General features: G+C 36.8%; 1 protein-coding gene across 1 annotated transcript in view; it reads left to right on the forward strand.

Moving 5' to 3' along the window:
- The window catches only part of LOC108575902 (protein deltex-like), a gene marked incomplete at its 3' end in the record, with an annotated part of 226,682 nt that overhangs the window by 145,178 nt on the left and 68,699 nt on the right, over positions 1 to 12,805 (forward strand). Inside the window, exon 3 of the mRNA XM_017938835.1 lies at positions 7,937 to 7,990. Coding sequence (XP_017794324.1) covers positions 7,937 to 7,990 — 54 coding nt within the window. The remainder of the gene's footprint in view (positions 1 to 7,936; positions 7,991 to 12,805) is intronic.

Raw genomic sequence — 12,805 nt, forward strand, 5'->3', positions numbered from 1 at the left:
TTAATTTACGCTCTGTCTTCTCATTGCTGGCACATTCTTCGCCATAATTGTATAATAACTCCATTGTTCCGTGACAAATAATTATGAGCGATGCTGCACGTCTGAATGAGGTATGATTCGAAACTTTCGTTGGATAATTGTCAAATCATCTTCGCTAAATTATTGTTACGTTTATACGGCAGTGTCCAATTTTCTCTGCATTATTGCATCAAAATAATTTAAACCTGTATGTAATCTCTAGATATTTCTAATATCTGTTGACATTTCCAACTTTCTGTAGGAGATTTTGCAATACAATTATTCCAATATAAACGATTAAAATTTGTTCGATTATTGGTCACCAAAATTACTTTGAATACAAATTTTTTTTTTAAACGACCATAAGCAGTACTGTAAGATTTGTATGAACAATTGATAAATGGTAATTAAAAGAAATTTCACTATTTATATTGATCGATCGCAGTCAAAACGCTTGAGAATTCAAATTTTTCAGTCATGTTAAATGCTGAACGATCTCAAAATCTTCCAGTAAGTTACTACCCCTACTACCTTCCACTTAAGCAACAAATAATTGCTCCTCGCCGATTTTTTAAATAAAACTATCAAACAATCGTTCTCTTCGAAATAACACAAATTTTTGCTAAGTTTTCAGAGTAATTGTTCTTTCAATTAAACGTTTATTTTCGGTCCCTGCCTCTAAACACCTTTTATACTTACCTCGTTTACCACCAAGTGCAAAAGAAGCACTTCTTTCGTCAAACAAAGAAGAATCGTTGCTTGAACAACACAACACGAGTTCACTTAGCCTCCACCAGACAGAAATAGTTGTATCGACACACTGAATGCACATCTTAAAAAAGGAAGAAAGAAGAAGACACACCTTGGCCCCGTCACGGATACAAACTGTCACGAATACACTTAAGACCGTACACTTAAGGCGGGCGCAACACTAATGCATGTACACTTAAGTCGGCCGCCATAGAAGCGGCGGTAACTGCAGCTGCTTACAGGCGCTTCCGACAGTTTCCAACCCCCACTTTCCGCCTCCTCCCCGCCCCTCGCGGCGTCATTATCATCCATTTGCTAATACAACAAGATAAATTGCCCTTCCTCGTTGCAACGTTACACCCTGGCTGGGCGAGAGTTTTCTCTCCTCTTTGCGAACCCACCCACTCGACCTGAGTCTGATGGAGGGTAAAGGTGGCCCTTCCAACGTCGCTTCCGCCGGATTCCTCTTGGTTTCTTCCTTCGTTTTTTCGCTTCTTTCCTTTCTTTGTCTCTCGCTCTAGAGGGAATTAGGGGTGTGAATGGGGGAGCAGAGAGGGTTTGTTTGGAGGCGAGATTGATTTTAGTCTGATGGCAGAGTAGCTTGGGAAGATAGCCTTCGACCTCTTTTTCCGTTTGGCTCTACTTAGGAAGTGAGGTCTCCGATGTCGTCGTTACCGCGGTGAAACTGTAGAAGTGTGCAACTGTCATTTTTCGGGAGTGAGGGAAACTAGTTCGTTAACCCTTTCGCTGGGAAATGTGTATAAATAGGCTTTGCAATAGTAGCTGGTTACTTGTGAAAGGCCGTGTGTACAGGGTGTTTCGGAAATTGTGGTACAACCGAGAAGTAAATTCGTAGAATAAAAGAAAAATATTGAAAATTAAAAAAATGACGGCACTTTGAATACGAAGTATCGATTTTGGTAGTTTTTGCCAGATCGTGGCAACCATTTCAGAAAACATGGTTCCGAGAGAAACGTGTTTAAAGTTGTCAGTGCAATTTAGATTCTCCCTTGATGTGTCACACTAAACGAGCTATAACTTCGTTATTTTATCGAATACAACTATAAAACTCCAAGAGTACATTCTTAAAGAGTTGTACTTTCGATATATGCAAATAAATAAAAATCGATTTTTCGAAGCCTGCTTCCTGCATATGATATATGAAAAATTCTTATGTCGAGTTCGACTACATTTCTCTTTCAAGAATCGAACATTTGATCATGTAAAATCTCACCCTGTCTGTTAAAATGAACAAAACAAGAAGAAAAACTCCGTCTACGTTGTTCGTATGTTGAAACTCATTGGGCAAAGGGTTAAAAAGCCAGCAACACAGAAAAGATTGAAAACACCGCAGAAAACAGCCCCATTTCGCCTTGATTGCCATTTACATGCGGCTCACTCCGCCATCCCCATAAATAGCGTATATCGAAGGACGACACGATCTTATCGGTCGCTCGTTGCCAACGTTAAAGGGTGTCCGATAATAACGGCCACGGGGAAAAAAGGCGGCAATCGTGGATGTTGCGTGACCAGTCTGATAAAGCACCATCGACCCGCTTCAAGCCATTTACGTTCCTGACCGATTCCTCCTCGCTTTCATGCCTGTTTCCTTTCGTCCAGAGAGCTGTGCTTTTGCCTCGTGTTCTCTTCTGGTTGTAAAATAAAATCTGGAAGATTGAAAATGTTCGCCGTTTGTCGATTGATTGGCGACGAAGATCGACGCACGCGGTGTTCTCTGCAGATTTTCCGTCGGAAAAGTGGATTATTTTTGGTAATGTGAAATTTATTTTTGGTATATTTTTGTTAATGTTAAAAATGTTATATGCAAAATTTGCACGATGTAGAGTAATTTTTTAACTTAGGGGAGATTTTCGGAGATTTCAAGGTCACCTCCTCTTCTCTTTGATCCTTTAGATGACTGAAATGGTCTAAATATCCATAAAGAAGTATAGCATGCCATTTAAAAAAATAGAGCAGACCATGAAGTCTTCAAAAATCCTCTAGAAAATCCCAATTTTTGGGTAAAAATGTCGAATCTTGAAGTTATTTCAGAACTTCGCCCTGATGTTCCACGGTTTAAAATGAGACAAAAGTATCCTATGGAAGTGGGTCCATAAATGCTTTATTAGAAAGTTACAGTAATACGGAATGTAGAGTAAGCGCTGTCGCTTTTTTATTCTGTATTTTATTGTCTACTTTCCAATATTAATTTAACATGAAATGCGAATATCGTTTATTTATCTTTGTCTCGAAATTATTTTCTTGGGATTTTTTCTACTACCTTCTCTTCTGCAATAAGATTTATTTAAATAATAAAGAAGACTTTACTTAGATGAATGGGGAATGCATTTTGAAGTAATTCCTATATTTGTCTCTGATCGTACAATAAGAAGATTGTCGGTCAATATTCCTTAAATTATCCTGGACATTTCATGTAATAGAAATTAAAGTAATACTAAAATACAGAATTTCCTAACTTACACAAAGTCGCATTACCATAATACTTTCACATGTAATACATATTTCCCCCTCGGAGTTATGACAGGGAAATTTGAATAAAAAATTCTGTACGTTTTCTGTAAGGAAGCTACTTAACCTACTAAATGACCTCATAAAATTCCAATTATCTCATTATTTCTCTATCAATAAAACGCCCGAGATTCCTCGAAAGAACAAACAAAACCGTTCGCGATAAAGAAGAAAAAAGAAGAGAAAATTGCAAATCGAGCTACTCGAAGGAAACCGGTTCGTTCGAGTCTCGCGATCAATTAAATTTCATTATTCAGTCACGTGTTACGTCGTTTCCACTAAAGGCCCTCTCTGAATGGGTAATAAAGACTTTTAAAGACGGAAAATCAGGTGTAACCAAGTGGCGAGACGTGAAAGGAAGTGGCGTGCTACGAAAAATCCTGATAAATCATTCGTACCACTCACGCCACACGCGATTAATTGAAATTCTTACGCTCTCATTACGTTGTAAATGAGTGTGTGTGAGTGTTGATAATTGACGCTTCAATCGTGAAATGTGAATTTCGAGGGAACGTTAAAAGTTCGTGCAAGGTTTTCAGCGTATTAAAATTCCAAATTATCCGGCGTATTTTTCTTTTAAATCAGCTGATTCGGGGAATTGGTGAATGTGTAAAAATTCTTGAATTCGATTCCTTGAATCGAAGAATTTTTCTTTATTATTTCCTAGCTCGTTGTACTGTAATCTCGTATATTGAATTCCTTTTACCTGGTGCTCTTCTCACTTTTGAATTTCTGTTATCACCATGGGAATTGAGAGGCAGTGTATGATCGATAAAAGTATCGAAATTTCTGGATTATCGTGCTTTCTGGTTCCCAGTAGTCGTTCTTCGAAGTTCATTTTTTTAAACGTTGAATAAATTGAACTGAGATAATGGTTAACAATTTTCCTCTTTTTCTGCTCAATTCCATTCTGCAGTAGAATTTTCGTTCAGTTGAAAATCACATAAATATTGCAAGTGGTCACGCCAATAAAAAGAAATCACTTTAAAAAAATTGTTCAAAAAGAAATAATTAATATATTAAGTAATCGTTTTTTTTAAATGAAATTGAAATTAATTTAAAATTAGAACAGAAGATAAAAGTGATAAAATTAAAGGAAGGGAAATTAGAAAAGTGAAAAGATTACATTAATACATCAAGTAATCGTTTTTAAAAAGAAATTAAAATTACATTTAAATTAGAACAGAAGATGAAATTAAAGGAATGAAAATTAGTATAGTGAAATTACAGTAGAAAATTTGCGTGCATGACATATTACCTAGAGTACGAAAAATATTTACAATTTGTTCTTCTAGTTTACTTTTCGAAAGCCGACGCCATTTAATCCTTTCAATTTATTTCTCGTTATTTAAAGTACCTCGAGTAACTTGGCTTTACAGCCTATTTCCGCTTCTTTTTTTTTTTTTTTAATAGTCGTCTCCGCTCTCGCATTAAACGAAACAAAGCGTAGAAAAAATAAAAATAAAAAAAATAGCGGGGAGAAAGAAAATACACGCGTGCACGCTTGTTATACACGTAGCCGTTTAAACAAAGTATGCTACATAGCGCAAACAACGCGCTATTGATTTTTCGCGTGAAAGCCGGGAAAAAGCACGGAACGCGGTTCAATTTAGTATGTTTTGCCCCCGACGTGACAAGGGAATCGGTGGGCCTGGGTTGAACTGCAACCACCGGGAGATTCTCCTGTTACGATTCCAGACGAAGCACGGATTTTTCTTAATTTTTTCAGCAAGCACATTTTCCTGTTAAAAAGTTTATCGGAGGAGAACTGTAACAAGTGTTTCGATGTTCTTCGGTTCTTTCGGAGTGAACGACGATTGAAACCTTATGTATCAGGTAGAAAGTGAACGAACGAAGGAGTAAAGAATTCGAGTCGATCAACGAATCAAATTTTATCGATTAAAAAATAAATTAGGAATAACGAATAAATGAAGTTTTGTAAAAATTTTAGAATTACATAAAATATACTGAAATAAGTAAAATTCTGTTCGTTATTTTATTTTAATTCGTAACTTTATTCCTTGTTTAATTTGTTACAATTTTAATGTACGATGAAGATTTACTTTGTTAAAATATTTTCAAAGTACAGAAGTATTTATCAAACTACATTTGACGTGATACTTCCGTAGAATCTGTATCATACAGCCGAGGTAAAAACGTCTTAGGTTAAAAGTGGAGTAAAATTGTGGAAATTCTCGGTGTCTGTGGAGAAGTTCGTCGACACGCGTGCGTTCGACTTAGCTCGACGTCGCCTAAGAACAGGGGCGGACGTTTTCAGCGCGTCATCCCCGTGGAACTGCAGCTCCTTTTGAAAAGCGATGCCGCGGGTGGCGGCTCGTCACGCCACGTCCAATTTGTGCGTGCGTTTTGAAGAGCTGTCACGCGCGACCTGCTTTTCCAGGAAAATTCGCTTATTAGCATCGTTCCCCGTCCGGGGATATAATGTTAACGTTTTAGCCGCTCTCCTCGTGCTCCTCTCCGATTGGTCGTGCGATTCCACCCAGCATTTCCCCTTCTGTTTCGTTTTTCTCGTTCAAAGGGACCTTACAGTCTGCTCCCTTCAACGATTTCCTTAATTTCTTTCAACCATTTCCAACGCTGCGCGATGAGATAAGTTTAGTGAATAATGTGCGTGCGCGCTGTGTAGATAGTACACGTTTCAAAGTGAGATTAAGAAATGATATGATTTTTCGAAGAAAAATTGTGAAAAAAAATATTTGTTTTTCGGATTCTGTGTTACAGTTTGTGTTTGGGTAATTATAAGCGAATGTGGAGATCAGTCTGAGGGGTTTAATTGGAGCTTTTGTAGCAGGAAATTTGGAGAACTTTGATTTTCATTCTTTTCACTCATTTCAGATTTTTCTTTTTGTTTTTAAGGAAATTATGTGGAAGTTCAAGTATTTCCAATCGTGAGTGTATACAGCGGTGTTGGATGAAATTAGGGAGTTTTGTGAAAATCGGAAATCGAAGAATGGAAATGTATCTTCTTTTCGAATCAGTTGAGTGTATTTAAAGTTGTAATCCACATATAATTATTACATTTCACGTGTATGAAACTCCTCTTGAAACTCTGTATTTCCATGTTATACAGTGTTCGAACAATTTGTATCTCTACTTCCTAAGAAAAATTTAAAATATCAATTCAAAGGAATTAATAAGTTTCAAGTTTTACACTTTCGGCGAGTCTTTATTAACGTAAAAAAGAATACAATCGAATGGGTAAGAGAAATAAGGAGAAGATTCTATAATTTTCTTTGCAATGCATTTGCTTATTTGCTAAAATTATTTTAAAATTGAATTTTCAACGTTAACCTAACCTAGAATTATTGAAAAATTACTTTAATATTATTTAGAATTTTTGTAATTATTTTACAATTAAAAAGGAGGTCCAGTGGTATTTTTTCCCTCTTCTTCTCACCCACTCAGTTACACTAAAACATGTTTCAGTGTATTTCACTATTTTCCTCCTCACCCCTGAAATGGATTTCCACTAAAATCTGCAGAAGATGCAACGAGTAAATAACCACGTTTAGCAGCGACATGATTTTTTAATCGCGATCTCGAGGAGCGTTCCTCGGGAAATTCTGTCTGCGTGGTTGTTCCTGGCGGCTTTTGTTGTTGCTCGCTTAAATAGACTGGGATATCTTGGCGAAATTGATCGACTGACGCGGCATTCACTTGCACAATAAGCGTCCCGCCGATGTAAACGCGTTCCCGTGAATTAATTTCCGGCGTCTGACGATGCGTCGACTGTTACTACTTGCGGACGCGATCTCGCGTTCCCCGATTATGGGAAGAAAGCGTCTGCTGGTTCATAAATAAATGTCGTTGGCAATCGTTCGAGTAAATGATATTATTATTACCAATTGCAACTTCATTTCTGAAGTGAATTTTTCTTTTTTTTTTTTCATTTTTTTATGTGTAATTTTATTTTAGTATCTAAACTGTGTTGAGGTGTTTATTTTTATATTTCTCAACCCTTTGCGGTCCTATGTCGAGTCAGACTCGACCTAAGAATTTTTGCCTTTAGATATCGTATAATGATAAATTATAAATTTTTATTTATTAATATTATACTGAAACTTAGTATTTTGTAACTAATATTACATGGTACTGCCTAAGAGTGACCAAATGAGTGCGGACTAACTGGACTTTTTGAACTGCAAAGGGTTAAGTTTGTTAGATAGATTTGACGAATTTTTTTCTTTTCTCAGCGACTCGTAATTAGACAAATTTGTCAACTGCTTCAAAAACAGTTTTTTTTCTTTTTTTTTTGGTAATGTGAGTAATTTTGTTGAATTTGTTTCGTAGCAGTTTATAAAAAAAAAATGATGGAAAGCACATGAATGTTAAAAATAATGGACAGTGACAAAGGGCTTGGACAGTATGACAAAATTCACCCTTCCATAAAAGTGGTATTTTATTAAACGTTTAATTTCACATATCAAATAATACCTCTTTTACATTCATAAATGTACAAAGTAAATACAAATGTAACAAATATGAAAAATTACAGTTTTGGTCCAAATTTAATCGAACAAATTTCAGTTTTGGTCCAAATTTAATCGAACAAATTTAGGAAAAAATTCGAAAAAAGGACCAGAGCTTCGAATATTAATATTTCTCTTTCTGTTTTCAGGTGAGTGTCCCGGAATTCCAGTACGCTCGAGGGACGGGCACGTCCCTGACGATGGTAAGCCATAAAGAAAACACTATCCCGCGCCTCCACGCGCCGTACGACCCGCTTTGCTCGCGCCACGTGGTCTGATTCCACGCGGCAAACCCACCCTCCGCGTCACCCAGCACGCCAGGCTGAAAATATCCTTCTTAATTAACGTCTCGCAATGTGTCCCGTTCGTTCGTACGATTTAGCCACCTCCTGCGCGACTGTTCGCTTACGGCGACACGGAAACGTGTGCAAATTCGCGCGTCGAAAATTGCTTCTCGAATGTTTCGAGAAAAACGAATTCGTATGTTCTTAATCGGTTCAAATGAAACGATTTTTCTTTCGAAGATGTTTCAATTGCCGAGAAGAGGAATTTTTGTTTGAGATTATTTTTAGTGAATTGGAAAGTGTGCTTTTAGCGTTGGAAATTTTTTGAACGCTGAGAATGAGAATTTTGAGATTGTCGAGAAATGTGAATCTTTAATGATCGAAAGAAAGAATTATTTTTTTAAATTGTAAAACGGAAGTGTGACCTGAAAATATTTTTCTAGCACTACAAATGTTTGGAAAATTCCGAACGTTCTCAGAAATGAATGTTCGCGGAATTTGAGAATTCCAATTCTGAATTCTAATGTTGAACATTTTCGTGAAATTTGGAACTTTCGAAGTACTCAAAAATATCTAGAAACCCAAAAGTGAAACTTTGCCCGTTGTTAGAAATTTTCTGAGTGTCAAAGAGAAGGGTATCAATCTTCTGTATTTATCAGGGGTTGCAAACAAGGATTTCTTGGCTTTCTATAGTTGACAGTAGCACGTTATACCATTAGAAAAGCATTTTTTACTCTGGAAGGTGGGTATTTCTGACTTTTCTTTATTGAAATTGGCATGAAAGGGGCTGTTTGATGGATAGCTCAATAGGGGAAGATTTTTGGAATGGAATTGAGTGAAGGCTAGGGTGGACAGTTTAGAAAAATTGGCCAATATTTAATGATTTATTTTGTACGATTCTGGAATTTTTCATGTACATTTACATTGCTTAAAAATATACAAGATAAACAGAATTAGTTAGTGGAGAGATGTTTTATTTTATTATTTTTGTTGAGACATTGACAATCTTCTAAGTGTCAATAGTAAATAGTTATAATGAGTTTCGACAGAAAATTTCAAATATACTTATATTTTATCAATTTGGGACACTGAATTTACCATTATTTAAAAGGCGGCCAGTGTTAAGTTAAAATCCCAAAATTTGTATATCTTCGAATAAAATAAAGGATCAGGGAAATATTACAAAGAAAGTGTACTGGGTAAACAATTTTATTGAATAAATATTAAAGATGTTCCTTCTCGAGGTTGACAGTTTTAACAGGGAAAATCAGCTCGTACGCATTCGCTGTAAAATAAGAAACGTCCCACGAGGGGCGTAGACGAATGTGTTTGTATATCATCAGTGTGGCCACCAAGGGGTGTGAAAAAGTCGGTCTGTGCCACCGGGGTGAAACGTCGTATCCTTATTGACGTTGGATCAATGTTTTAAAGCCGAAATTCAGTTCAGAGTCGATGTATCTTTCGCGAAATTCAGGAAGATTCGCTGAAATAAATCAAGTAAATTTGTTTATTTTCAACGATAAATAAAATTCCTTGAAAATCTGTTTCCAAGGAATTATTTCGTTATTAATATTGTCGTGTAAATAGTAATGGTTCAAATTTAAAAAATTAGTGTGGTCAATTTTAAAAGGGAAAATATTTCCTTATTTTCCCAAATTGTTGTTTTCCTAATCTATTATTTTTCTAAATTACTACCGAAATTACTATTTTCCAAAATAACTATTTGCAAAATTGCCATTTTCCCAGATCATTATTTCCATAAAATTACAATTCGATCCAAATTCGCCGTCTTTCTGTAAATGTACATCAACAGGAGATCGAAAAGAAGAACTCAAGATTAAGAATATTTCATGAAACGGGTATTATTTTATATTTTATCTCACATTTGAAGATTCCAGTTTCAAGAGAACAAATTCCTCTTCCACCGGTATTTCCGTTTCACGATACAGAAGAAACAAAAGATGCGGCAGTTCCCTCCGAATAACACCCTTCCAGGACAGATAATTCACCAGAAATTCCCACACGAATAGAACAATTTCACTTACTTAAACACTGATTCCACGTCGTTTGTACGTCCCAGAAATGGCGAGAGATTGTAGGAGACACCGTGAGAGGAGAAAAGGGGACGCGAACGAAGTCTTAAAGTGTCTGGCAGGGGAGAAAAATGGATGCACGCGACGCACGAAAATCCGGCCCTATTTCGCTTTCAATTTGTACCTCCTCAAAGGCGCGTAAACAGTTTCCAAGAAAGAGTTTTCAGGGGGTCGCGCGTCGCGTGAAGCGTTTTCCTCGCGTGGAGCACAAAGGAACCGCGGGAACGACGATTTTCCGCCTGGAAACCAGTTTGTCTCGCTAATTGTCGTTCATCTGGAATCCATCATTCGGACACGTGTTGTTTTTCTTATTGTTATTACATAATTTCTGAGAAGATTAATTTTAGCGTGATTATGAAATTTGTGTTATTTTGTGTCTTGGTCTAATTTTGCTGATTTCTCAGTTCCCCAGTGTATTTTCCTCGTAAGTTTATTGATCTTAAGTTCTTGTTATTATTTGGATTTTGATTTTATTTTCATTTTCTAATTTTATTTCGATTCAGATCAACGCGATTTTAAGCTTACTTTATCTCACTTCGATCTTACTTCGACGTTGATTAAGCCTATTTAACGCAATTCTCAGTTATCATTTCATCCCCTTTTTAGCTTCACTTCAATTTTATTTAATGTGATTATAGCTTTGTCCTATTTCTTCTATTTCTCTTAAGGTGATGACTTTGTTCCCCTTTCACATTATTTTAACGTTGTTTAGTATAGTTACAGATATATATTTTATTTCATTTTGACTATATTTAAAATTTTCTTTAACACGATCCTAATTTCTAATGTTACCAAATTTTATTGTTCCATTCTACAGCGTGGCCCTTGAGTCTCTTTACCATTTAAGAATTCAATAAATCTCTTTCCTTGTTACATTGTACGTTTCAGAATTTGACAAAAATTTGTTCAATATTTGAACAAGTAAAAAAGCAACTTACGAATCACTCTGCACTTTCACCATTTCCTCCCTAAATTTAAATTAAAACCATCTTCACTTCTCAGCCAAGTTGTATCAGAATAATGAATTCTTTAAAATTGCATAATTAAAAATTATCCATCTATACGTATAATAAACATGTTTTCTTCTTATATCAAGCCACAAGGGGTTAATACAACAAACTCTCGTTTCAAGCTCGCCACCAATTCAAACATCGATCATAAAATTTAGCAAACCATCTTTTCCCGATAAATCCATCGCCGAAAGTCGAGGAGCTGCCTTCGCGTTCCAAAGAAAACGATCTTCTTAGCTGTGGCGGTATCGATCATTGTTCAACTTTTTGCTCGTTAAAATTCTATTTTACCCAGCGTAAACAGCAAATTATGTTCGAAAGCCCGACGTCATCCCTCCTCCTGGCGCATACACGTCGATTCCACCCCCTCTCTGCTCTATCAACCCGTGACCATGTTGTTTTTCTCGGTTATTTTAATGGAACCGTTGCAGAAACCGCGCGCGCCCTCGGCCGTGGCTTATCTTTATTTTCCGCATAAACGAGGACAGGCCTTATCAGCGGCTAAGCCAGCGGCTATCGTTAGAGTCAAACATGTTCCTGACATGCTCAACGCTGCTACAAGCCGGCCATTACCACTTATACATACGTACCCCTTTCTTCCCTCTCTCTCTTTCTCCGTTTTTCCGCCTCATTATCGGTGTACTTTCGCCTCTCTGTTGTTTTTTTTTTCTACTTCTTGTTTGTGTTTTTCTAATTTTTTTCGTTGTTAGGGGGCTTGTGGTTGGTCGTTCCTCGTGGTCCCAGCGTGATACGTAAATGAGAATGATTTATGAGGGTTGTGAAAAGAGATTAGGCGGTTTGAACGGTTTTTTCCCCTGGAATTATTTGCTTGGTCCTTTTTTTCTTTTTGAGTGTTTTAGGATTACAGGTTGTCAGAAGAGATTAGACGGTTTGGGTGGTTCTCCATTTTCTTTTTGTGCGATTCTATTCTTGGTTCCTCTTTCTTTTCTTGAGTGATTCGGGTTTATCATTGTTTGATGAAATAATCAGAGATAGTCCTTTTTTTTTTTTTTGCATGACACGTTAGTTTTGTTCTGTTTTTTCGTAAATTCTGCGATAATTGCAGAAGAAATGTCGACATTTTTCAAATAATTGGACCAATCACAAATGAGTTGATCGAAGATTTGTCGTCCAGCCCGCGATCAGCTTGGTGGAAATTTACGGGAGAAAAGTCCGAGAGAGACGCACGCTTTGATGTGTTCTCGTCGTGGATTGTTCTTGAGTGATTCGGGTTTATCATTGTTTGATGAAATAATCAGAGATAGTCCTTTTTTTTTTTTTTTGCATTACACGTTAGTTTTGTTCAGTTTTTTCGTAAATTCTGCGATAATTGCAGAAGAAATGTCGACATTTTTCAAATAATTGAACCAATCACAAATGAGTTGATCGAAGATTTGTCGTCCAGCCCGCGATCAGCTTGGTGGAAATTACTACGGGGGGAAATTTACGGGAGAAAAGTCCGAGAGAGACGCACGCTTTGATGTGTTCTCGTCGTGGATTGTGAAAAGAGCTGTGAAAGAAAGGGCGTATAGGTGAAAAGAGGAAGCGGCCTCGCGCGTTCTCCTTACTCGAAGGACGACGAATCGCGAGGAAACGAGCGAAATCTCGCGTTTCGAAGAAGCGTGTTAGTT

The sequence above is a fragment of the Habropoda laboriosa genome, unplaced genomic scaffold (genome assembly GCF_001263275.1).
Source record: "Habropoda laboriosa isolate 0110345459 unplaced genomic scaffold, ASM126327v1 scaffold314, whole genome shotgun sequence".
Lineage (NCBI taxonomy): Eukaryota > Metazoa > Arthropoda > Insecta > Hymenoptera > Apidae > Habropoda > Habropoda laboriosa.